Source organism: Podarcis filfolensis (genome assembly GCF_964270895.1).
Source record: "Podarcis filfolensis genome assembly, chromosome: 14".
Classification (NCBI taxonomy): Eukaryota; Metazoa; Chordata; class Lepidosauria; order Squamata; family Lacertidae; genus Podarcis; species Podarcis filfolensis.
In genome coordinates this window covers 14,783,087-14,810,535 of record NC_139616.1, presented here as the reverse complement: position 1 = coordinate 14,810,535, position 27,449 = coordinate 14,783,087, and the positions used below count along the sequence as shown (strand labels likewise).

Below are 27,449 nucleotides of genomic sequence, written 5' to 3'. Positions count from 1 at the left end.
GGTACAATTTGCACTGCAACAATACGCTCCAGCTCCACCATTGTGCAAAAGAGCCCGAGACGTGCTAAAAAGTGACCAAAGGGGCCAGAGATTTCCATGCCAAATAAGTTTCAGTTCACCAATTACTCGTGTTAGATTCAACGGTGAATAAAAAAATGTCCGAGAACAGAAACGGAAGCAAAAATTGCCAACGTTTGCTCATGTATTCATGTGCAAACTGGAAATCAGTCCAGCAAATGTGATCAGTAGTCACTGCTGTTGATGCTGCAAAACTATACATAATTGATTATCTCACACACACACACCCCAAAAAAATAAAACCTGCACTGTGATTCCTTCACTTTGAAATTAATGGGGTGGAATAATGTAATGATGATATAACTTATGTAAGTTACATGACTTTGCCACAGTGGAAATCAAGATGAACAACATAGCTGTTGGCATAAGATGAACTGCAGTGGAACAGAAACTGTGCTGTACAGGAGAATGAAACAGTGGAACTACAGACGATACCTTCTTACATCCCTTGTGGTGAACTATCTTGATTTTAACTTCTAACTTCTATCCAGACAGTGTCCTTATGGTGTAAGCCGAATTGAGAGAGTTCTGCTCTTAAAGGCAGCCTATAGATATTTGTAAATAAATAAAAATGCCATGAAAGCAAGCTTTCAAGAAGCGCTACGAAAGACAGAAGTAGTCTTTTATTTCCTGCAACACTACATAACACCGAGCTGACGTATCTTTGCAGACAAATCTTGTAGAGTTGCAAAGGAGTAGCTGTATCCAGTCTTTTTGCACCAAAAACATCGAAGAGTTGTGTGGCACCTTAAAGACTTCACAGATTTATTATGGCATAAGCTTTTGATGACTGCAGTCAACTTGGTCAGATGTAAAATGGACTACGGCTGAAATGGCCTGTGATCCATGAAAACCTCTACCTTAATAAATGTGTTAAGCCTTCCAGGTATTGCAAGACCCTTCCTTGCTCTCGTGAGTTTCTAGCAGCAGTCCAGTTTCACAAAACTGAAGACGTCACTCCAGTCTTCCTACTCAGTCTTGTCTTCTGGCTTGGCCTTTAAGAAAAATTCTGGACTGTGGACGCACCTATAAGCCAACAGCTGAGGAACGACTCCATATGTTACATTGAGTAGCAGAAACCACATATTTCCTTCTTCGGGGACTCTGTAGATGTATGGTGTTCTAGCATGGAGAGAAGCTCCAATGTGTGAAAACTGAGCCTGTGGATAGAGAGAGAAGAGTAAGGATGAGGCATAGCTTTGAATGGGCATATCAACAGTATTCTCTCCAGAGTATTTAGAAGGCAACTGCTGGGAAGAGAGAAACCACAGAAAATTGCCTCACTTTGCTCTGTAACAACAGACGTTTCTGCTTGATCAAAAGCCATTCTGTGACCAAATCGGCATGCATTGGATTTTACCCAAATAAACCAATTCCTGAAGAGCCAGTTCCTGTAAAACAAGCCAGTTCCTGTAAAAAGCCTGGCTTCCTTCCTTTTTCAGCTAACGCACACACAGCTTCCCCTATCAGAAGAGGGAAAGCGGGAACACCCCTTTCTAAGATGTAATTCCCCACCTATGGTTTTTGCATGTGGTACCTCGGGTTAAGAACTTAATTCGTTCCAGAGGTCCGTTCTTAACCTGAAACTGTTCTTAACCTGAGGTACCACTTTAGCTAGTAGGGCCTCCCGCTGCCGCTGCATGATTTCTGTTCTCATCCTGAAGTAAAGTTCTTAACCTGAGGTGCTATTTCTGGGTTAGCGGAGTCTGTAACCTGAAGCGTCTGTAACCTGAGGTACCACTGGAGTACCTCACATTACATTACCCTCTGGTTACGTAAATTTCAGGATGCAAACACAGCAAACCTGGAAGCATTTTTCCAGGTTTCAGCATGCAAAGAAGCGCTCTATCGTGCCGCATGCATGTGCAGAACAAGAACCTCCAATAGCGAAAACCTTAGGATCCGAATGGAGCTCTGGAATGGATCCCGTTCGCAACTGGAGATACCACTGTACTTGTATTAGGACTGATTAGAAACTTTTTAAAAATAGCTGCCGCACAGTTAATCACAGCTACTTTTTATTTGGTTAGTAAGGCTTCAAACTGATTCATCCGCCTGATTAACTGAGTCAATATTGCAGCCGTAAATTGAACATCTTGGTTCCCCCCCCCCAAAACCTCTACTATCTCTACTTAGGGGAATGTGAACAGTTTCCCCACACTGGGTGCCAAGCTGATGGGGTGCTGCAAGATGTCGTAGCTATGATGTAGCAGAACAGAAGGCAAGAGGTGGAGGGGCAGCAAATTTTGGTCTCGCACAGGGCACCGCTGAAACTTGAAAGACCAAAGTCTGCCGCTGCTCCACTATTGAAGAATAGAGAATCCCCTAGTTTCTTCTGCCTTGTATACAACAGACTTGAGATTTAGAATAGGGTACTGAGATATGATAAGGGACACGGGTGGCGCCGTGGGATTAAACCACAGAGCCTAGGACTTGCTGATCAGAAGGTCGGTGGTTCGAATCCCCGCGACGGGGTGAGCTCCCGTTGCTCGGTCCCTGGCTCCTGCCAACCTAGCAGTTTGAAAACATGTCAAAGTGCAAGTAGATAAATAGGTACCGCTCCGGCGGGAAGGTAAACAGCATTTCCGTGCGCTGCTCTGGTTAGCCAGAAGCAGCTTAGTCATGCTGGCCACATGACCCGGAAGCTGTATGCTGCCTCCCTCGGCCAATAAAGCGAGATGAGCGCCACAACCCCACAGTCGGTAACAATTGGACCTAATGGTCAGGGGTCCCTTTACCTTTTTTACTGAGAGATGATAAAATAAATTTTAATGTCAAAGGTCAAGGTGCTACCTTGCCAGAGTATCTGACACAGGATAAAGTATTCAGTATTTTGACAACTCTCAATAACCACTTCCAAAAGGTTTCTAGTTCTCAAGAAAGGTATGCATGACTGGTGACTGGGGGCAGGGGGTTGCTGTACCCAACTAAAGTTTACCCAGAGTAGACCCATTGAAATATGGACCTACGTTAGTCATGTTTCCTAATCTCTCTGAGTAGGGCTAGCATACAATCTAGAGAGAGGTCATATAAGGTTGACAATGGCAGGGGAAAGCCTTTAGCATTACATAGCTTCCTGCTCAGCTTTCATCGCTAGCAGAAACAGAATGTTGCATGAATATGTAAATATGCACAAAGCTGCTACTCTATTTAAGCCACAGAATTTGGCTTTTCTTCTTGCTTTTGATTTAAAAAACAACACCAAACCACAGCCAAAATCAAGGTCTATGCACGATGGGCACTTAAAACGCCATTTGGGTAATCAGAATCTTGGAGACATTCCACTTTCCTGACTTTTCCCTTCCTGACTTAACAATTAGGGTTCACAGGCTTCCTGCTTTCAGCCTCGGCCCAAATCCTGTATAACGTCACCAGAGTACTCAGGATCTGGCCCACCCTACTTTAAATGTCAGGGCAGACAGGAAAAGAGTGGTTTGTTTTTCTTTTCTAGGGACTGAGCAGCAGGTTTTTGCTCCCTTGTCTGCATAGTAGGTGGGTGGGAGCTTTTGGGTAGACTCCCCTGGGACTGTTCTGGAGTGCAGAACAAATTTACATCTAAGGTTATGTACAGAGAAGAGATTGCTGAGCCAACGAATATTTTTAGCATAAACAAACATTTAAAGATAGAAGCAATAGTGGCGCACTCAGAATTGTGGCTTGTCTTTTGTCTCCCATCTGTTATCCCCTTTTGCAAGTGACAGCTCATTTGCGTTTTAAAAACCCCCATGCCCCAAATTTATGAGCTTTTAATTTTCTGCTTTTGCAAGAGGGAGAGCTCTGGGGTTCAGGCAGCACCAGAAGCTTCACATTTAAGGAAGAGATGAGCCATTTCTGTTTACTGGGTGTTGCCAAGCGTTGGTCTGTGTCGCGTGAAGTCATAGGGAGAAAGGTCAGAGGAGGACAGTGCAGCTGGGAAGGACGCTTAAACGCTCTGTACCTTTTGAGAAAATGTGTGTCTGCTGTCAATAACATGTGGCCTTCTGCAGCCTCCCTGCCTGTCTGGCCCTTCTACATCTGAAAAAGCCCCATGGGAAGACTCGTCTAGATATCTCCCCCTGGGCTTTTATTGAAAGGAAGGCTGTCCACCAAGCACCCAAGACCTGCATGCTACCGTATTTTTTGCTCCATAAGACGCACGTTTTTCCTCTTAAAATCTAAGGGGAAATGTCTGTGCGTCTTATGGAGCGAATGTGTGGGCCCTGGGGCTGGGGGGGAGGAACCCGGGTTTCCCCGCCAGCCCTGACAAGCTCTGAGAGCAGCGGGAAGATGCGCGCAGCCTTTCTGCTGCTCCCCGACCTGCTTTTTGGGGGTGGGGGAAACCCAGGCTTCCCCCGCCAGCCCCACAAGCCCTGGGGAGGCTCCGTGCGCCTATCCCTGGCTTTTGCGGGAGGTGGGGGAAGGGACAGAGCAAGGCTCTCTCACTTCACCCACCTCCTGCAAAAGCCCCCAAGAGCTGCGCTCCCTTTAAAGAGCTGCACGGAGTGTCTGTGTAGCTCTTGGGCGCTTTTCCCCGAGGAGGGAGAAGGGCAGCCCATCACTCCTCGGGGGAAAGCCTGCAAGTGCCGCACACACGCTCCACGCGGCTCATGAAAGGGAGCGCTGAGCAGAGCCTGGGATGCATTCAGGCTCTGCTCAGCACTCCCTTTAAATAATATTTTTTTTCTTGAATGCCCCCCCCAAAAAAGTAGGTGCGCCTTATAGTCAGTTGCGCCTTATGGAGCAAAAAATATGTAACGGTTTTTGTTTTTAAGAGAAGTTCTTCTTCTTGCATTATTTTTTTTAAAAAACCCCTCACTCATCTATTAAAAGAGAATTTGAAAAAAGGAAAAGCCATGCTCAGGGTTATAGAACAAGGGATGTTTTCTTTTCTATCTTCTTTACTCCAATAAATCAGCAGAGACTATGGGCCACAATGTCACCGAGCTCAGAACATTATGTCCTTTGCACAGCAACAAGTCCATGATGAAGATGTTTTAATGTGCATAATACAGACAGGAGAAATGAATATATTTGTGTGAATGATGATGGGAGGGGGAAAGTAAGCTTTGAAGTTCTAGTCGGAAAGGTTTGGGCAAAGTTCGCTGATCAAACAGGGATGAGCAACATGATATTAATTTTGTGCTTCTGGCTATTATTCAGAGAATTCTGGTTTCCATTTTAAGAAGAAGAAAATTCTAGTCTTCCTGAAGACTGCAGATTCGGTTTGAAAACAGGATTGCAAATATGGTGAAAATGATTGGAGGGAAGGAATTAGAAGCTCACATTCAGTATGGCTTTCCAACTCTCCAAAGCCTTCGGGGCACCAATTGTCTGGCTGCACAGCGGCTCTCTCACAGTTGGTCATCCACTACATCAGGGGTCAGCAACCTAAGGCCCATAGGCCACAAGCAGCCCATGGGGGTTGTTTAATTGGCCCATGGACTCCCGCTGCCCGCTCAGTCAGCTCCTGTGCGCTGCACTAAACCGGCGTGAAGCAGAGTGGGGACCGCCTTCTACGATGCTGGCTAGCTTCCCATTGGCTGCAGGAAGCTCCTGCAGCCAATGGGAAGCTGCGCACACCTCCTCCGTTCTGGAAGGAGCACCGGAAATAGCGTTTGCGCATGCGTGCGCACGCACTCCGGCCCACCACGGTGTCTGCGGGACTGTGAACCGGCCCAAGCCACAAAAACTTTGCTGAGCCCTGCACTATATAATATTTAAATTCTGCTGCACAGTAATAATGAGAAATCTAGATCTGTAAGAAATATACCTGGGCTAGTCCTCCAGCATGTATAAGGGTTAAATCAGGCATCCAGGTGCATCCAGGAACGAGCAAACCATACAGTGAGATTATATAGTATGGTACAGAGTAGAACAGGTATGCCAGCATCTGTGCATTAGAAAAAAAGGCAACAATAGTTCATTTATTTAGCAAGATCTCTAAATCTTACTGCTTAGTCGTAAAACTCTAAGCAGCATACATAAGAAATGGATAACAAAACACTGCTAAAATCCACAAAAGAGTTTAAAAAGCAAGTGTATGTAAGATTGTTTTCAACAAAGCGGATAAAAATCTGTACAACTTTTAAAACCAACATACTACATTGCATGTCCAGGTAGGCTTGCCAAAATAAAAAAAGCTTTCAGCAGGCATCTAAAACATTATTACAATGATGGTGATGAAGAAATTATACCAATCTTCCTCTCACAGGAGCCCAGGCTGACAGATGCACTTTTGTATGGTGTTTTTATTTACATATTCACTGTATACACACTTCATTCTGGTATTTGCATTTGTTCTACACATTACTTGGCTGGAGAACTGCACTGCAAAATTCAGAGAAGTGCAAATTTTGGGGTTCATGTGTTGTTTCAGAAAGTCCAGGTTTGGTAGCTTCACCTTAAACTGAATCAAAGTCTCCCCAATTCCTACATGGCCCCAAGTTATTAACGACTTGGATGATGGACTCAAGGGCATCCTGATCAAATTTGCAGATGACACCAAACTGGGAGGGGTGGCTAACACCCCACAGGACAGGATCACACTTCAAAACGACCTTGACAGATTAGAGAACTGGGCCAAAACAAACAAGATGAATTTTAACAGGGAGAAATGTAAAGTATTGCACTTGGGCAAAAAAAATGAGAGGCACAAATACAAGATGGGTGACACCTGGCTTGAGAGCAGTACATGTGAAAAGGATCTAGGAGTCTTGGTTGACCACAAACTTGACATGAGCCAACAGTGTGACGCAGCAGCTAAAAAAGCCAATGCAATTCTGGGCTGCATCAATAGGAGTATAGCATCTAGATCAAGGGAAGTATAAGTGCCACTGTATTCTGCTCTGGTCAGACCTCACCTGGAGTACTGTGTCCAGTTCTGGGCACCACAGTTCAAGAAGGACACTGACAAACTGGAACGTGTCCAGAGGAGGGCAACCAAAATGGCCAAAGGCCTGGAAACGATGCCTTATGAGGAATGGCTAAGGGAGCTGGGCATGTTTAGCCTGGAGAAGAGGAGGTTAAGGGGTGATATGATAGCCATGTTCAAATATATAAAAGGATGTCACATAGAGGAGGGAGAAAGGTTGTTTTCTGCTGCTCCAGAGAAGCGGACACAGAGCAATGGATCCAAACTACAAGAAAGAAGATTCCACCTAAACATTAGGAAGAACTTCCTGACAGTAAGAGCTGTTCGACAGTGGAATTTGCTGCCAAGGAGTGTGGTGGAGTCTCCTTCTTTGGAGGTCTTTAAGCAGAGGCTTGACAACCATATGTCAGGAGTGCTCTGATGGTGTTTCCTGCTTGGCAGGGGGTTGGACTCGATGGCCCTTGTGGTCTCTTCCAACTCTATGATTCTATGATTCTATTATGAGAAAGTAAGAAAAACTTCTTCTTTTTTTCTACACCATGCATAATTTTACACCCCTCTATCTTGTCTCCTCTTATTCGCCTTCTCTCTAAACTGAAAAGTTCAGAAGTGAGGATTAGCTTCCATGTAGAGATGCAGCCTGCCTCTTTGAGTCCTAGATGCTGGAAACAAGAGGGGATGACTACTTCATCCTGTCTCATTTGTTAGCTTCTCTTATGTTGAAAACAGAAAGCTGGACTAGCCTGAGTCAGCAAAGTGGTTCTTAAGAACTTAAATCTCCATCAGTTCAGCACTGACCAAAGGAAACAGGCAGGCCCAACCTCTGGCTATAAGGGGCTAATCTCAATGAAACCAGTAAAGACTTTTCAAAAGGGAACAGGTCATAAATTTGACTAGAAAAATAAAGGTAGGGGCCAGAAAGCGAGTCCTAGTTGCAAGCACCTTCTCTCTCTCTCTCTCTCTCTCTCTCTCTCTCTCTCTCTCTCTCTCTCTTACACCAAGAGCGGCCCAGTCAGTGTGCATAGTTTCTTATTTTGGAACGTGTACCTGAAGTTTGGGATAGGCAACAGGATCCTTGATATACGGCTCATGAAGTTGGCTGTATAGTCGGCAAAGTTCGGCTGGGCAATCCAAGGCAACCTAAAGAGAAATCCCATTGACATTAGGTAAAAAAGGTAAAAGGTAAAGGACCAAGCATGACTAAACCACTTCTGGTGCAATGGAACACCATGACGGAAGCCAGAGTACACAGAAACACTGTTTACCTTCCTGCCGCAGTGGTACCTATTTACTTATTATTATTATTATTATCAACAAACAACAACAACAACAACAATAATAATAATATACTGCCCTATACCCAGGGGTCTCAGGGCAGTTCACAGAATAAAATCAAGATATAAAATCACAAAATACCTAATAAAAATAAAAACAGCAACCCAATACCCCTCCCCCCAAAAAACCACATTTTAAAAGGGCATAGGCGTGCACTGGTGTGCTTTCAAACTGCTAGGTTGGCAGGAGCTGGGACAGAGCAACAGGAGCTCACCCCGTCGTGGGGATTCGAACCGCCGACCTTCTGAGCGGCAAGCCCAAGAGGCTCAGTGGTTTAGACCACGGCGCCACCCGCAAAGTTTGGCCAGGCAATCCAAGGCAACCTAAAGAGAAATCCCATTGACATTACGCTAGTGCAGCTGAGTGAATAGAGAGACTTGGCTATGACTCGTAGAAACATAAGGAAACCGCCTTACGTAAAGCCCCATTTAGCGTACTGCTGACTGCACTGGTTGGCAGTGACTCTCCAGGGTTTCAGGCGAGTGATGTACACGGCCCTACCTGGAGATGCTGGGGACTGAACCAGGGACCTTCCAGATGGAAATCAGATGCTCTACCACTGAAATACAGCCCTTTCCCAAAACTGCTTGCAGGCCAAATCTAACCTCTGCCATGAACTCAGTAGGTGGCCTGAGGCCTATTTGGGTTCAGCCTTGGTGCCTCCGTCTGCAACATGGAGGATGATGTGCAGGACCAAAATGTTGCACAATAATGAGCAAGCTTTTGAGTTCTCCAGGACCCTTCGCTAGGCTGGGTGTTAAGCAAAGGTGGCAGGGGAGGGGGGGAGATGGATAGGTGGTAATGCCATAAAGTCAGCAATGGCATCAATCCTAAGATTACTGTGTGAGAAGAGGGAGCAGACTTAACAGATCAGGCCAGGCGCTGCCAAGCTTTTTGAAACTATGGGCACATTTGCAAACTGAATAAACTGTTCTTGTGGGCACCACACACACAAAGCTATGTATACATCAAGGAACACACAACCATACATGGGCACACAATCTCTCCCTCCACCATTAGGCTGGAAAAGGGGGTTTGGGGTTTTTTCCCCAAGCCTAGTTACTGTGGGGTAGGGAACTTACCTTCCAGATTTTGGGGGTAAAGAAATGGGGTGGGGTGTAGACTCTCACTCTTTGGTTTCCATGACAGTATAGCACCCCCCTTTTCCATATTCTTTATATGTATATTTTCTAAACTAAACAGGTGACATCAATAAGCTTTCTTTCACACCAAACCAACCAACTTACCAGGCCCCTAAAAAGGCAAAATCCAGTTGCAAAGACGAAATATACAGCCAACAGGAAATCTAGAGGTCTTCTCAGAAGTCTCTTCTGCTGAACTTCCCGAATCACCTGCAATATGATTTCCAGAGGGGTCACTAACAATTCTATGGAACAACATGCAAAAATTTCAAAGTCATATAAACTGGCCCAATAAAAAACCTTAAGACTTCTGTCCTGAGGTAAACAAGAGAACTACAAGGACAGAACTTAAAATTTCTAATTTAATCAAATGCAAGGTAAAGACACCCACACCTACACAAACATATACAAGAGGAACCGATTAAACAGCCAATGGCCTTAGCCACAGTGCCCTCCCCACACAATATAGATACCAACTGGAATAATGGTGGTAGCATCACAATTTCTGGGAGAGTTTCATTATTCATTCATTCATTCATTCATTCAATCTTATTTTTATTATCTTGCCCTTCCTGCTGAAGGAACTCAGGGCAGCAAACATCAAAGCACTAAAGCAATAAAATTTAGAAAACAACTGCATATATTTAAAACTATTTAAAAATAATCTAACAACATCTTAAAAAAACTCCCACACACCCTCCCAAACAGCTACTAATCTCAAGCTTATTGTGGCCAATATCTACCAACCATCTGATTGTGGAACTGCAAGATTCCCCGTGTGATTCCCCAGATGGGTGGGGTATAAATATTATTATTATTATTATTATTATTATTATTATTATTAGTCAGGGGGGTTGAGACAGGAGAGATGAGGCTCTTTCGAAAGAAAAGTCATTTGAAAATGAGAGAAACGCGGCCCGGCAGGGACAATTATACCAGCAGAGACTGAGGAAAACCATTTTTGTGTTGAGCAGCATGTTGCTGTGTAAACAAAGAGTTTGCTTATAACTTGGCAGCAAGTTATCCAGGGCCCAGTGAAAAAAAGCCCTCACTGAAATACGCTTGTAGTATAAACACAGAGGAAGAACGCAAGATTTATGAGGGGGGAAGTTGGCTACCGGTGACCAGTTCCTTATTTGCACAAAAGGGCTGAGAGACAACTCACATCTGAGAGCTGAAAAAAGAGCCAACCTTTATATGTTACCCATCCCCAAAATGAGCTACGTCTACCTCATTATCATCTATCTCCAAGACCAGGGAACTGTTCCCTTCGAGATCCATAACAGGACCCTCGAATTCAAACCAAACCATCATGTTCATGCAAAGCTCATAAATGCAGAAGCAAGGGAACTTTTGCCATCAGCTCTCAGTTGGTCTGAGAGGACCACTGTCCCTGCATTTTATATCGTTCATTGGTTTAAGTATTTTAAAACTGCAAACCGCCCAGGGCTCCTTGACGGCATGGAAATGCAACCAAGAATTATGAACAAACGTACAAAGGGGGTTACCAGGTCCGCCATCCCTACTATGTGAAATCAGATAAACTTGCCTAATTCCAGTCTTAGTTTCCCTGATTTGCACTGACAAAATTTATCTGGGGACTATGCATTGCTAGCACACTTCGGCTGATTTCACTTTCCTGGCAGTTTTAACAGCCGCTATCACTACTCTCTTGGCTATTCTTGTCTTGCATAGAAGTCATAATTCATAGCGATGAATAAAGCATTCAGCTTTCCCACAGGAAAAGCAATTTCACTGTTGGGTTAAAAAAAGGTTGCTCAGAATCAATGATGGGATTCTATATTTAGAGCCCTCCTGTGGACATGACTCTGAACTTTTGCTGATAATTGGCTAAAAAGCTCAATTTAATGCAGAGCGAAAACACATCCATCAAATCTGTTGAGAGAGCACATCTAGCAAGCCAACTTCCCAGGAGCAGTTTTAAAATCCACAATTTAGACCAGTGTCACTAGTCTTACTGTGGTGACAGAACAATGAAGGTATTAACAGAGTGTTTATCTGAGAGACAAGGAAATAAATGTGTGGTAGATTATGCTGCCTGATTGTGAGGCAATAGACAAGAGGGGACCTGCCTCACCACTCTGTTCCATGTACAGGGGCTAACCAAACAGAAAGATTATGATGTATTCATTGCTTTCTACCAAAAAAAAAAGTCTCCCCCAGATTTGTAAATATATAAAACTAGCAAACTCAAAGCCGGCACTTCTCAGGAATTCAAACCTCCCCCCCACAAAATCTGTAGTTTTGAAATAGGTGGTTAAAATAAGTGCAGTTTTGAAAGGTTCAGTCTGCCATCTTGATTCAAAATGGCATCCGATTGTATCCACAGAGACATAAACCTGCTCCTTGATCTCAGGAACCATCATACAAGATTTAGTTACCGTATCTTAAGAGGGATCTGAATGCATAACAGACCGACAAGCAACTTTACAAAATATAGATACCGAAGAGTTTCTGAATCTTTTATAAACAAATACACGGAATAGAACACCACACATAAAGATATTTCACCAAACGACGACATGAAACTTTTAGAAGACATCTGAAGGCAGCCCTGTTTAGGGAAGCTTTTAATGTTTAATGTTTAATAGGTTATTGTATTTTAATATTCTGTTGGAAGCCGCCCAGAGTGGCTGGGGAAACCCAGCCAGATGGGTGGGGTGTAAATAATAAATTATTTATTATTGTTGTTGTTGTTGTTGTTGTTGTTGTTGTTGTTGTTGTTATTGTTATTATTATTATTATTGATGAGCAAATCCTGCCACACCCCACGAAGAGGTGATCTCCACAAACAGCCCATAAATCATACTGCAGTACAACTTTAAGTGGTTTTAATAAATAAATAAATAAATAAGCCTGGGCAAACAGGATTTTTCTTATCCCGACACCGAAAAGATAACACTATTGGGACCAGATGCATTTCTGTGGGGACAGCATGAGGAGATGAGGAGCCAGCACAGAAAAGGCCCCTTCTCTCATTGCAACGATCTGCACCTCTCTCAGATGAGGCACACAGAGAAGGACCTCTGAATCCTGTTTCAACAATGGCAGCAGGATAGTATTCTCCAGCACACCTGAGGCCAGCAAGCTAGCTTAGTGAATATGACAAGTCTGTGGCACACATAGCTCTGGTGTCCAATGGGGGGGGGGGAGTAACTGAGGGGCATTCTTAAGAAGAAATGCTATGGCGAAGGCTGATACTGTTAACCCCCCACATCCGCCGCCTAATACCACTGCCTCATTCTGCCCAATGATGGGGCCAACCCAGCCCAGTAAATCGCAAACTTATTTTAACATTCCTTACACCAAGGACTCAGCTATTCAGCTGCAAATAAAACATTTTAAGTGTGTTTTAAAGTGCATTAAACAGATGTGACACTAGATGGCGATGGTGAGCTATGGCAAATTCAATATATATTTTTTCAAAACTTTTTTTAAAAAAAGCAATTTCACAACGTTTTTTATATGTGTCTAGATTCCACCCAAGTGACACCCTCTACCTCCAAACATGGACCCCAAATGTGGTTCATTTGAGTGACATCTGGCTGGTGCATGGTCAAATGGGACTCACCTGACGTAATTAAAAGAAGAAGAAGAAGAAGAGTTTGGATTTGATTTCCCGCTTTATCACTACCCGAAGGAGTCTCAAAGCGGCTGGCACTCTCCTTTCCCTTCCTCCCCCACAACAAACACTCTGTGAGGTGAGTGGGGCTGAGAGACTTCAGAGAAGTGTGAGTAGCTCAAGGTCACCCAGCAGCTGCATGTGGAGGAGCGGAGAATCGAACCTGGTTCACCAGATTACGAGTCTACTGCTCTTAACCACTACACCACACTGGCTCCAGATGCAAAGGTTCACATGGCAAGGTTAAATTAAACCCTTCCTAGCCCTTAGGCCTCTACCCCAGCCGTACCTCATCCCTAAAACAAGACCCATCAATAGCACTGTTCCTTGCCCTGTTCAAGCGCTCTGGATTATATGAATTTCATTCTTGAGCTGTGATCATCAGTGGCATAGCGAGGGTTGCCAGCACCCAGGGCCATGCGGAGAGGGGGTGGGAGGAAGCAAAACAGTTGGAGTATGTATGAGTATCGCAGCCACAGAGATAAGAAAAAAGTTCTTCCATTGTCTGGAAAGGTCACTTCCTGGTTTGCACGGAGAACCTGTTTTCAACAGAGCCCTGCAACGGAAGCATGCGGCTGTATTGAGGCAGCACCGGATGTTAAATTTTGTGCCCCTAACAATTTTGTGCCTGGGGCAACCGCCCCTGTGCACACATCCCAACACTATGTCACTGGTGAAAATGCCTCTTGCTTGCCTGGAGAAATGCATCTTTAGAAACCCTTGATTTTTGCAGGGTTGGAATGTGGCCTTCAGTACAATAGTGAAAAGTCACATCAGTTGTTTCCCCCACTTTCTGCCTCTGGCCTCACCCTCTGACAGCACATAGCCCCTAAAAAGTTGTATGTTGCCCATAGCTGTCAAGCGTCCCTTATTTGGCGGGACAGTCCCTTATCCCAGGGCCATGTCCCGCTGCTGTCCCTTATTGATGATGTCCCTTAAATAAGCTACTGAAGGTAATGGGGCCCTTTCTATTTCCAGCTGTCTTTTGTCAACAACAAATTGTTGCTGTTTTTTTGTGTTGAATATATGCTGTATGGTAATTTATGGACCTAATAGGTATCTAAAGCCATTTGCACGCAACAAAATATGTATTTTATCAAAGTAATTGTTGATCCCTTATTTTGGCTGCTGATCCCTTATTTTTGAGGCTGCTGGTCCCTTGCTTTCAAATCTGTAAGTTGACAGCTATAATGTTGCCCTCAGGCTGGAAAAGGTTCCTCACCCTTGATTTTAAGTATAGTACAGGGGGAGGGATTCATCTTCACCCCAGGGCAAGTACAAAATCTGGAATACAAAGGCCAGCGAAAGGGAGCCATGTCAAATATTGCTTTTGCAACTGGGATATATTGTTCCCAGCCCTACGTCAGATATCATTTTGACATTCATCAGATTTTGCCTCAGCATGTTCTTATCACTGAAACAACAAACACATTCATACATAAATATTACCTTGGCTGGACAGTCACCAGTCACGGGAGGCTGATTATAGATTTTGAAACCAGCCCATATTGGGAGACAGATAAATGGGATACTTAATAAAGATGCAGGGCAAATTTTGGTTCCAAACTTGCCTGCAAGAAACAACACACAAAAATTAAAAATTATGACCTTCAATAAAGCATTTTACACCATTAGCCTAGGCATGTCTACCAAGAAATATACCCCACATGTGCAATCCTGTGCACATGTACCTGGAGGTAAATCTCATTCAACTTAAGAACCTCTTGCACATTAGATGCTGTTGGGACTCCAAATCCCATCAACACTAGCCAGCATGGCCAGTGGTCAGGAATGGTGGGAATTGGAGTTCAGCACCACAGCTTCCCATTACCACGTTAAATCTCTTCCATGGAATGCTTGCACCAACGCAGACCAAACAAAGTGCCAAGCCTACAAGGCCTTCTTTCTGCACCTTGTTGACCTCTGATCTTTGATCATAATAAACCAATGCTTTCTTCCATGCTCAATTAACATTGCACCTAATGCTTGATCGACCTGTTCAGCATGTAGCTCACGCCTTCACTGAAGCACCTCATCATCTTTGCCTGCAAGTTTACACACATCTCTCTCGATACAATCTTCTACACTGCAGCGTTTTCTGCTGTCACACATACAAATGACTTGCTGCTGGGAAACAGAGGCTATATCTTTAAATGATCTTGAGCAAGCATTACTTTTTCCCAGGCGCTGTGTTCCCAGGAGTGCAAAGGCTGCTCTGTGTAGAGCAGTTTGAAAACATCTGAACAACCCTAAGTGAATTTTGTTTCAAGGCTGAAGTGCTAATGGAAAAAGAGAGGTAAGATTCCCACCATGAACACCTTGGATACGCAAAATAAAATGCCAAGTGTTGTGTAAAAAAGGTAAAGGGACCCCTAACCATTAGGTCCAGTCGTGACCAACTCTGGGGTTGCGGCCCTCATCTCCCTTTATTGGCCGAGGGAGCCAGTGTACAGCTTCCAGGTCATATGGCCAGTATGACTAAGCCGCTTCTGGCGAACCAGAGAAGCGCACAGAAACGCCATTTACCTTCTCGCTGGAGCGGTACCTATTTATCTACTTGCACTTCGTGCTTTCGGACTGCTAGGTTGGCAGGAGCAGGGACTGAGCAACGGGAGCTCACCCCGTCGCGGGGATTCGAACCGCCGACCTTCTGATCAGCAAGTCCTAGGCTCTGTGGATTAACTCACAGCACCACCCGCATCCCTAAGTGTTGTGTAGGCACAAATAAATGGTATGGGTTTGAGTTTGGCTTCTGTTGAACATGTCCAGTTTTCCAGTTATTGCAACAGTAAAAATATTCAACCAGAGACATTTTGGCTCTTGCATCTATTGCAAGATCAAAATTCTGACAGCAGGCCAACTGTGGCTCTCCACAAAGCAAAATGGACTAAGTGATATGTCCTTACCCACAATGTTTCCAGGCACAAAGACAATGACGCTCATCATGATGGACCCCAGCCAATATAAGCCAATAGTTCGATAACTTTCCCTGCAACAGAAATACCCGGTTTTCATATACCATCTTCACAACTGGAGGCACACATTATTGTGACAATATGGTGGAGCGGCTAGACAGTCAGACAAGGACAGGGTTCAAATCCCCACTCAGCCGTGAAGCTTCCTGGGTGACCTTGGGCCAGTCACACTCTCTCTCTCAGCCTAAACTACCGCACAGGGTCGTTGTGAAGATAAAATGGCATGGGGAGAAATAAGTAAAGCACCTTGAGCTCTTTGGGAAAAAAGTGGGATAGAAATTTAAAAATATATAAATAAACAGGTGCCAAGATTAGAATTTTCAGCTTAAGGTTAAACTACTTCTAAAAAAAACCCAAAAAGGCAAGGTCATTTTATGCCCAGTTTGTAGGTAAAGCTAAGTATACTGTGAGGTGATTTTGAAAAGAGCCGTGAAAAGTAAATTGTGCCAGTCTTGCTGCCCACAACCATTAAATCAACTTACTCCCATGCAATAGCTGCCACCATCAAGAGATACATCAGATAATGAACTGAGCCATCCCAATAGCAGATCACATGGCCGTAGGCCGTGTTCAGATAAGGTTCGCCCTAAGGAAAACAAAAACACAGTGAAAAATAAGATTAGACAGCGTTTCTGAGGCAGCACAAATAAAAAAACAGCTTTGGAAAGGAACAAAGCTGGTAACATTAATCCAATCCTGATATGAGCACTCTTTCTAGAGGTCACATTTCAAGCGTCAGCGTAAAAAAATTGCTATCCGAGATCAACCATCACGAAAAATGTGCCGCGTGAGGATCAAATCCAAATATACCAGACCAATCTGCAGGAAATTAATTGTCCAACAGCACAATTCAAAGTACTATATTTTTCCGTGTATAACACACCTTTAGGTATAAGATGCCCCCTTTTGGGGGGGACTCCAAATTGAGAAAATGAGGGGATACACTATCTGTGTATAAGTTGACCCCAAATTTTTAACATAACTATTAAAGGAAAAATTCTAGTCTTATACATGGAAAAGTACCGTATATTCTGCTGAGTTCAGTATCCTAGTAATAAATCAGCAGGGTGTGATATGGGAAATCTACAACTGGAATCACCTGTGTGTGTTTTTAAGAAGTGAGGATTAGGGAGAGGCCGGGGTGACACTGGATGGGGGATTAACTATTCTCCCCCAACACCCCCATGCCATTTTTGTTACTAATGTCCTGCCCAAAATAACCCTACCCCAATTATACCACTAAGCTTTCTGCTGGAAGGCAAATAACTTTTGAGCAGAGGCAATCTCAATCAGGGAAATCTGTCTCTGATCTTTGGGGGTTTTGTTTTCTAGCGTTTCATGCCTTTGTGTCATAATTTGTATTTAAATTGGTTTTTAGTTATTTATCATGAGCTGCCCAGAGAACTTTGTGTGGCGGCAAACAAATGCCGCAAACAAATTAATAGCTGTAAATGGCATAAAGTGGTAGAGCAGGGGAAATGGTCTGTCCATCCCGCAATGCTGTGGTCCTGATACAAGTTCAGACATTGCGTGTTTGCGTGTTTTTCAAAACTGCTGACACTCCTAAGTGTGGCTGCTCATACCACATCTCGCATGGCTCTAAGGCTGCAATCCTGAACCTGCTTCTGAGCCTGAAGTAGATGAGAAACAAGACAATGTTAAAAAAAATAAAAGTAGCCATGCTGGTCCTTGAGGAAAACAAAACCCAGAATCCAAAATAGGGCAATATCTCTAAAAGGACCGATGCAGCCGCGTTGTGGCAACATGAGGCCGGATTTTAGTGTGTTGTGATATAAATGATTCATTATTTGTACTTGCGGTTCACCGCCTCTGGAATCTGCTGAAGGGCAACCAGCAATTCTTTGAAATCCAGAAATAAATATATCAGGATGAAGCTTCCTTCAGCAATCTGGAGTTGGGGGGTAGGGAAGCTTTTCAAGTCAAGGACCACATTCCCTTCAGTATAGTAGGGTACATTCCAGCCACACAAAATAATCAAGACACGCAAGAGAGATTTTCTGCTTTTCATCATGCAATGCCTTTTTCCACCTGCCTTGCCCTATCCTCCAGCCCTAGGAGCCTTTCCCAGACCATAATAAGTTTTTTAAAAAATAATACTATTAAGTTGTGTGTCCTTGTTTCTCGATTTGATCCTTTTACATGGGTTTTTGTATGTCTTGCAGCAATTTATGCATTGTGACTTGCCGTTATTTTTATTAACAGTTTAGTAATTCTTTACGGTAATTTATAAGTGTAAGCTATGGGACGCGGGTGGCGCTGTAGGTTAAAACACAGAGCCTAGGACTTGCCGATCAGAAGGTCGGTGGTTCGAATCCCTGCAACGGGATGAGCTCCCTTTGCTCGGTCCCTGCTCCTGCCAACCTAGCAGTTCAAAAGCACCTCAAAGTGCAAGTAGATAAACAGGTACCGCTCTGGCGGGAAGGTAAATGGTGTTTCCATGCGCTGCTCTGGTTCGCCAGAAGCGGCTTAGTCATGCTGGCCACATGACCCGGAAGCTGTACGCTGGCTCCCTCGGCCAGTAAAGCGAGATGAGCGCCGCAACCCCAGAGTCGGCCACGACTGGACCTAATGGTCAGGGGTCCCTTTACCTTTACCTATAAGTGTAAGCTATTTATTATTTGCTAATATTTAATTTTACTGTTTACTATTATATTCTAATGGGTTATTGAAAATTGCTTTGTTGTTTATTTTATAAGTTGTTTATGTTTAAGTTACTGTGACTTTTTGTATCGGATCAGATTGTTACGTGGGCGATCTTTGCCGTCTATTTTGGTGTGTACCGTAGTATAGAAAGGCGGTATACAAATTAAAAGTGAGATGAAATGGAATGAAGAGGAAATTCTAGCCAAGCAGAAGCACTTGAGGAGAGTGCAGAGCAGGAGCCAGGGAGGACTGTGGGCTGGGGAGATCCCTGAGGGCCAGACAGGGATGCCAGGAGGGCCACATTTGGCCTGGGGTTCGCCACCTCTGCTCTGAAGCCTTGCAAGTAAAAAAAGAAAAGTCTTGGTTGTTGTGGAGGAACGGCACCCAAGCGCTGCCGAGAACGAAAATATCACAAAAGAGGAAGCAAGCTTTTAAGTTCTCCAGAACTCAGGGAGGACGTGGAGATTTTAGGAGGAACTAAAAGCAGCCTTTGTTGGCGTCCATAAAGGCTCATGCAGCCTTCACCACCCTCCAGTCATCCGCCAAGCGGCTCCTACCTTGAGATCATCACCTACCTCTTTCAAGTAATGGGTCATGAATCCATCGATGATTCCGTCATGCTCAAGCCCAATGATCAAGTTCACGATGCTGGTGAAAGCAAACACGGCATAGACTGCGGCAGTTCAAGAGGAGGAGGAGGAATATAAACACATTAATTTGTATGAGTGTCTTTTTCCTAATGTCAAGCTCAGCTAGACAGCCAGGGTAGCATAAGCCAGGCTGGCCTTCCCCACCATGAGCCTCAAACTCATACACTCCCAACTCCTCCCCATGCCCTAATAATAATAATAATAATAATAATAATAATAATAATAATAATAATTTATTTATACCCCGCCCATCCGGCTGGGTTTCCCCAGCCACTCTGGGCGGCTTCCAACAAAACACTAAAATACAATAACCTATTAAACATTAAAAGCTTCCCTAAACAAGGCTGCCTTCAGATGTCTTCTAAAAGTTCGGCAGTTATTTTTCTCTTTGACATCTGGTGGGAGGGCATTCCACAGGGAGGGTGCCACTACTGAGAAGGCCCTCTGCCTAGTTCCCTGTAACTTCTTGTAGTAGTAGTAGTAGTAATAATAATAATAATAATAATAATAATAATAATAATAATAATAATAATTTATTATTTATACCCCGCCCATCTGGCTGGGTTTCCCCAGCCACTCTTAAAGTCAGAGAAGCTTTTGATCTTAAATTAACCACAGTTCCCTGTGATCAGGACTCAGGGACTGTTTGTTTGTTGGTTTGTTTAAAGCACAGATGGAACACCTGTGGTCTTCCTGATGTCGCAGACTACAGCTCTCATAATCCCTGACCACTGGCCCTGTTGGCTGGGGCTGATGGGAGTTGGAGTCCAACAAAAACATCCGAAGGGCGCAAGTTTCCCATCCTTGCAACTATCTGAACCAGAGGTTTTCAAACTTTTTGAGTCCACAAAACTACATTATTTCTGTGGCACCCCTGTGGGGCTCAGGAGCCCAGTTATGGCACCCCTTGCCTGCAGAGCTGGCGGCCCCCATCCCTTTTCAAACACCCTCCCTTGTGGAGGGTTCCCTCAGCCTCCCCTACCCTCTCCTTGGGGCTGCCACTGCCATGCCTGGTCTCTGAGCTGCCCCCCAAGCCCCAAAGAGAGATGCCTGCTCACACTGCCCCACAGAGGCCTAGGACTTGTCTGTCCATTCCCAACAGCAAGTGTTGGTGGACTGGCTGGCTGGGCTCCCTCACCCACTTGCTTGCTTACTCCGAGGCTGCCTCAGTTCCTGGCAACCAACACCCCCTGGCCAGCCCCAGAGGCACCATTCACCTGTGGAGCTCATAGCCAGGGCTGCTGCAACAAACAGCTGTGCAAAGCCTTTGGGAGACAGAGATGCGAGAGGGCATCAGAGGAGGGGGAGAGGAAAGAGGAATGGAGACCAGTGTTGCCTGCGGCACCCTAGGGATGCCACGGCACACTGGTTGAAAACCACTGATCTAAACAATCCAGGTCTTGAAACCACAGCCAGATTCTGCCTTAACCTCAAATCACAATTCCCCAAATTCAGACATCACAGGCTAGTGTGGTTAGCTTTAAAATTGAAACCAGAAGTTTTCGTTCTCCTTCTTGCGGGCACAAAAAGAGAATGGCAGGGAGCACATAACCCCACTGCTCAAGGCAATTTGTTCTTACAGTGGGAAACCATAATTTCTCATTAAACCAGGGGTCAGCAACCTTTTTCAGCCATGGGCTGGTCCACCATCCCTCAGACCAAGTGGTGGGCCGGACTATATTTTGGAAAAAAAAATGAACAAATTCCTATGCCCCACAAATAACCCAGAGGTGCATTTTAAATAAAAGCACACATTCTACTCATGTAAAAACACCATGCAGGCCCCACAAATAACCCAGAGATGCATTTTAAATAAAAGGACACATTCTACTGATGTAAAAATATGCTGATTCCCAGACCATCCGCGGGACGGATTGAGAAGGCTAATGGGCCACATCCGGCCCCCGGGCCTTAGGTTGCCTACCCCTGCATTAAACCTTAGTAAAAGCCACACTCTACCCTTAGAGATACGCCTGTTGCAGGGTACCAATACATACCATAGAACAGTGGGTCTCGGGGCGGTTTTCTTTTCACCAGGAATCGGGCTGCTAGACCCACTAAGAACAGAATCAACAATCCAACTGCAACAGTGACCCAGGAGCTGCAGAGATTAAAACCAGAGGAGAAGTCTATCATCTCAATGGTTCCTCAACTGTATCAAGCAAATGGCATACTGTTGCACACAACTCGATCTCTGAGCATCAACTACCGAAGCCAGATCATCCTCGTCTAAAGGGGGCATTGGTGGGTGACTAGCTGGTCGAAGGCATTCCACCTGTGCCTCCCTATCCAGAACTGGTTTGGCACCATTTTTCCAGGCAGAGGAACTACCTACTAGCAGTGTCTGTCTTCTCTGGATTGAGTTTCAGTTTATTGGACCTCATCCAGTCCAATACCATAAACAGGCAATAGCGAATAAACATCCCTGCAAGGCAGCTTAAGCATTGCTACTGATCTTCCCCAGCACAAAATGCAAACACAACGAGCCCATGTTTGTCTTTTAAGCCCTAGAAACGAGGGCATTCTCTCCATTGTCAAGATTCAATTATATTGCTGCTTTAACACATAATAACAAAGTAAGAAACTGCTTTGAAGGTTTGCTTGATTTTGCATTCTTCCTTTCTGCAAATGCAGGTTAGCATTCTGCGGTTAAGAATTTCTCAGACCTCATTTGGAAACACACTTTGTATCTCACTTCCTTTTTTTTTTTTAATCACACAAGCAATCATGTCTTCAGAAAGGAGGGAGCAGCCTTATTCTGTTCGATTTAGTTGTTACATTTCACTGGCTTGGTTGCAAGCAAACATTTCGCTACATAATTACATAAGCTATAGTTTGTCAGCAGTGCACCAAACCATCATTAGCGCAAACTAAACTTTGTAACGCTCTTTGGTCAGCTCATCGAAAGAAGTCGTTTCCAAATTGCAGATCCTTATGTACAGAACACCGTTTCAAAAGCGGATAGTTACGCAAAAACAAAACCCTTTCCACTTTGACGGAACACTTTGCACATATCAAGGAAATACGAGTATCTACCGCAATCCGTCATAAAAACAGAGTGTGAGCCCTGCTACTTGACCCCATAGTCTTTAGCAAGAGAAACTATAACAACATCTGCCTTTGCTTACGTTACTGGTCTTAGTCATGCGTCAAAGTTCAGCAAGGAGGGTGCCTGTCTAATCTCAGTTGGGAGGGGGTCCCACAGGCTCAGACCCCCTACAGTGGTACCTCGGATTAAGTACTTAATTCGTTCCGGAGGTCTGTTCTTAACCTGAAACTGCTCTTAACTTGAACCACCACTTTAGCTAACGGGGCCTCCTGCTGCCGCTGCACCACCAGAGCACAATTTCTGTTCTCATCCTGAAGCAAAGTTCTTAACCTGAAGCACTATTTCTGGGTTAGCGGAGTCTGTAACCTGAAGCGTATGTAACCCGAGGTACCACTGTACAATGAATATGTGGCTTCTGGTAGTTACGAGTTGTATATCTGAAGCACGATGTACCACCTATAGAGACTCTCTCAAAGGTCTTGGTGATCAGGCAGGGATATAAAGGATTAGGCTGAGGTTATCTGAGGTTAAAGAACATAGGAAGCTGCCTTATGCCAAAAGCAGACCATTAGTGCACCCAGCTCAATACTGCCCACACTGGCTGGCAGCTGCTCTGCAAACTTTCAAGCAAGGGTCGTTCCTAGCCCTACCTGGCGATGCCAGGGATTAAACCTTGAACCTTCTGCATGCAAAGAATGGGCTCTGCCACTGAGCTGTGGTCCTTTTATAAATATAAAGAAAGATTCACATTCTCGTGGCATGGAACACAGGGCTGATTTCAATTAAATATTGGAACCTGCCTTATACCATGTCAGACCACTGCTTCCTCCTAGCTCAGCATTGTCTACCCTGACCTGACTGGCAGTGGCTCTCCATATTTTTAGACAGAGGGCCTTTCACAGCCCTGCCTGAAGATGCCAGGATTTGAACCTGTGACCTCCTGCATGCAAAGCGGATTCTCTACCACTTAGCTACAGCCCTTCTCCCATAGCTTTCCAGCTCGGAAGGCCTTTGCCCTCAAAACATGCCATGGCACTGGCAGTTTTCTTTTGATAAATGAAACCCCTGGCTCTTCCTTTTGAGAAGGCAGCTGGTAGCTATTGTTGTTCCTCTCTCTCTACACACAATGTCCCTTGCAGGCAGCGGAGCGCAGCTTCTAAAAATACCAGCACAGATTATGCAAGCAGCCAATGGATCTCTCCGCCGCTTGCCCACTCGGCCCTCCTCTGACGGCTCCACTGAAATTGATGTCTCTAATGCACATGAATCTGTAATATCTAGGAAGGCTGAAAACATACAGTCAAGATGTTTTCACACAGAGAGGAAGCAGGCAAGAGGGATCAAATAGCTGTGCAGGAAAATAAACTGTGGAAGGAGGAAAAGGAGGGTTATTTTCCCCTAGAGGGTCTGAACACACTGCATGCCTTTATGGCACAACCCTATGCATATTTACTCAGCAGGGTTTAATGGGGCTCATTCCCAAGTAAGGCTGCAATATTTCACCCACTTTCATAGAATCATAGAATCATAGAATCATAGAATCATAGAATCATAGAATCATAGAATCATAGAGTTGGAAGAGACCACAAGGGCCATCGAGTCCAACCCCCTGCCAAACAGGAAACACCATCAGAGCACTCCTGACATATGGTTGTCAAGCCTCTGCTTAAAGACCTCCAAAGAAGGAGACTCCACCACACTCCTTGGCAGCAAATTCCACTGTCGAACAGCTCTTACTGTCAGGAAGTTCTTCCTAATGTTTAGGTGGAATCTTCTTTCTTGTAGTTTGGATCCATTGCTCCGTGTCCGCTTCTCTGGAGCAGCAGAAAACAACCTTTCTCCCTCCTCTATGTGACATCCTTTTATATATTTGAACATGGCTATCATATCACCCCTTAACCTCCTCTTCTCCAAGCTAAACATGCCCAGCTCCCTTAGCCGTTCCTCATAAGGCATCGTTTCCAGGCCTTTGACCATTTTGGTTGCCCTCCTCTGGACACGTTCCAGTTTGTCAGTGTCCTTCTTGAACTGTGGTGCCCAGAACTGGACACAGTACTCCAGGACACAGTACTCCAGTACTGACCAGAGCAGAATACAGTGGCACTATTACTTCCCTTGATCTAGATGCTATACTCCTATTGATGCAGCCCAGAATTGCATTGGCTTTTTTAGCTGCCGCGTCACACTGTTGGCTCATGTCAAGTTTGTGGTCAACCAAGACTCCTAGATCCTTTTCACATGTACTGCTCTCAAGCCAGGTGTCACCCATCTTGTATTTGTGCCTCTCATTTTTTTTGCCCAAGTGCAATACTTTACATTTCTCCCTGTTAAAATTCATCTTGTTTGTTTTGGCCCAGTTCTCTAATCTGTCAAGGTCGTTTTGAAGTGTGATCCTGTCCTCTGGGGTGTTAGCCACCCCTCCCAGTTTGGTGTCATCTGCAATGGGAATACTAACCACTTGGCTGCAATATTTCACCTACTTTCCTGAGAATACTCCCCACTTGTGATCCGCAGTAAGTGGCAGAAGGATACTGCCTCCAACAGTGGTGGTAGAACTTAGCCCCACTGAATTCAATAGGTCCTACTTCTGAGTGTATGTGTTCAATAGATACGCAGTGCTTTTTTTCTAAAAGAAAACTTATGGGGTACTCTCATTTTGGCTCAAGAAAATCACATTTTATAGTTCAAATTGGGAAAAATAAATACAGTAAATGGACAAAAGTACGAAGATTCGCAAAATGTTTAGGGGTATGCGTACCCTTGCGTCCCCCCCAGAAAAAACAGCACTGGATACGCACGTATCTATTTTATACATGTCTACTCAGAAGTAATCCCCACTGAATTCAGATGAACTTATTCCCAGGGAAGTGTATACAGAATTTCAGACTTGCAGCAGCATTCTAAACATATCTCCTCAGAAGTAAGCCCTACACAATTTGATGAGACTCACTCCCAGGTAAGTGGGTTTAGGATTGCCGCCTCAGTCATAATTTTGAAGTGGGTCAAGAAGAATTACACACCAGTAAGAAAGGATGTTTTCCAGCTGGCTACTAAGAACATCAGCTTCAGCTTCTTCTTCTCTGGGTTCAGAGAATATATTTCTTCCACATTTTAATTGTTAAAAAACATTATCACTTGAGATAATTTCTCAATATGCGTTGGCAATAAAGGATATCGCCTTTTTAAAAACGCAGGTGCTTGTGATTGTTTTCGCAGATACCCGAGGCACCACTGAGCCTCCCTGTGCCATTAGCGCACATCTGAATTCCGTTAATGGGAGATCAAATGCAGGAAAGTAGTTTCAAACTTCCGACACGGGACTTTATGAGTTCACAGCCATTTCTACCAAAGACAATGGTGGGCCTTCAGTTAATGGCCAGGAATCGTAGATGACCTATAGTAGCTGGTACGACAGCTACAAACACAGGCCTGTGCACATTCAGGCAGAAGTAGGTCTCATTCCATTCCATGGGGCCAACTCTTGGCTATGTTTGCAACAAAAGCCAAGGAAATCACAGGCTCAGGTTGCAGATAGTGATAGTCCAAGTTATACCACCATCACTCAGCCTCTCATCTGCAATACAGTGGAACCTCGGGTTGCGGACGTAATCCGTGACGGAGGCACGTCCGCAACCCACAGCGTTCGTAACCTGCAGTGCTGCATCTGTGCATGCACGTGATGCGATTTGGCACTTCTGCGCATGCACAAGCGGTGAAACCCAGAAGTAACCCTTTCCGGTACTTCCGGGTTTCCCGTGGTCCGCAAACTGAAAACATGTAACCCGAAGTATTTATAACCCGAGGTACCACTGTATGGGGTAGTTTACTATTGTTAGCCGCTCTGAGCCCGGCTTCGGCTGGGGAGGGTGGGATATAAATAAATTATTATTATTATTATTATTATTATTATTATTATTATTATTAATGAATGGCATCTGTTTTGCAGACAGGAGGTCCCAGTTTCAGACTCCCACATCTCCAGGCAGAGCTGTCTGAAACCCCAGAGAACCATTGCCATTTAGTGTGGAGATCTAGATGCACCAATGGTTCTGATTTCCTATGTTCTATGGCCATAATAATAATAATAATAATAATAATAATAATTATTATTTATTTATACCCGCCCATCATGCTGGGTTTCCCCACCCACTCTGGGCAGCTCCCAACAGAATATTAAAAACACGATAAAAGATCAAACATTAAAACTTCCCTAAACAGGACTGCCTTCAGATGTCTTCTAAAAGTCAGATAGTTGTTTATTTCCTTGACATCTGGTGGAAGGGTGTTCCACAGGGCGGGCGCCACTACCGAGAAGGCCCTCTGCCTAGTTCCTTGTAACTTCGCTTCTCGCAGTGAGGGAACCGCCAGAAGGCCCTTGGGGCTGGACCTCAGTGTCCGGGCTGGATGATGGGAGTGGAGATGCTCCTTTAGGTATACTGGACCGAGGCCATTTAGGGCTTCAAAGCACCAACACTTTGAATTGTGCTCGGAAACATACTGGGAGCCAATGTAGCTCTTTCAGGACATTTGTTAGCTAAGTATGGAGGGCAATAGGTCAGCAGCAGAGCATCTTCTTTGCACATGGAAGGTCCTGGGTTCAATCTCTAGGTAGGGCTGGGAATGTCCTCTGGCTTAAGCCTTGGAGACCTGTCAGTGAGGACAGTTCTGAGCTAGAGGGACCAGCAGTCTGATTCAGTATAAGGCAGCTTCCTCTCTTCCAACGGCTGTCCTCCCTTACAGCTTCATTAACACCCAAAAAGTTCTGAACACTCAAAAAGCAGGTTAGGTGTGTGTAGGACTTCACTGGAAGAAGCTGTTAAGGCTGCAGCACTCCAGTTAATGCAAAGTTCTGCACACCTTCACCACACTGGTGCAGACGCTGGTGTAACATTCTACGGCAACAGCACACTTGACCCAGGTGAATGTACGATCACATCAAGCACATTAACAATTCTAATGCACATTTAGATTTGCCTTCCTATAAACCTCTCAGCAGAATAATAATAAAAATGCGTTCCAAACTGCATTAAGTGCAAACAGCAAAAAAAGAGAGAAAGGCATTT

General features: G+C 44.6%; 1 protein-coding gene and 1 long non-coding RNA gene across 4 annotated transcripts in view; both read right to left on the bottom strand.

Annotated features, from left to right (window-relative positions):
* Window positions 1–666: 666 nt before the first annotated feature.
* TM6SF1 (transmembrane 6 superfamily member 1) overlaps window positions 667–27,449 on the bottom strand; it is a 28,208-nt gene continuing 1,425 nt past the window's right edge. Inside the window, exons 2-10 of one of the 3 annotated variants that reach the window (XM_083586907.1) lie at window positions 21,335–21,438; window positions 19,263–19,360; window positions 16,506–16,609; window positions 15,955–16,037; window positions 14,498–14,619; window positions 9,511–9,615; window positions 7,976–8,068; window positions 5,828–5,947; window positions 667–1,238 (exon numbers count right to left, since the gene is read on the bottom strand). In XM_083586907.1, coding sequence (XP_083443033.1) covers window positions 1,047–1,238; window positions 5,828–5,947; window positions 7,976–8,068; window positions 9,511–9,615; window positions 14,498–14,619; window positions 15,955–16,037; window positions 16,506–16,609; window positions 19,263–19,360; window positions 21,335–21,438 — 1,021 coding nt within the window. In that variant the 3' untranslated portion in view covers window positions 667–1,046. Of the gene's footprint in view, window positions 1,239–5,827; window positions 5,948–7,975; window positions 8,069–9,510; window positions 9,616–14,497; window positions 14,620–15,954; window positions 16,038–16,505; window positions 18,282–18,652; window positions 19,361–21,334; window positions 21,439–27,449 lie in introns of all 3 variants that reach the window. The other 2 variants (XM_083586909.1, XM_083586908.1) reach the window with 2 other exon arrangements.
* LOC310749847 lies at window positions 19,995–21,328 on the bottom strand. Its single transcript, XR_014541846.1, has 2 exons — window positions 20,702–21,328; window positions 19,995–20,578 (listed from the first exon to the last, which is right to left on the bottom strand). It is a non-coding gene; the product is annotated as an uncharacterized lncRNA (long non-coding RNA).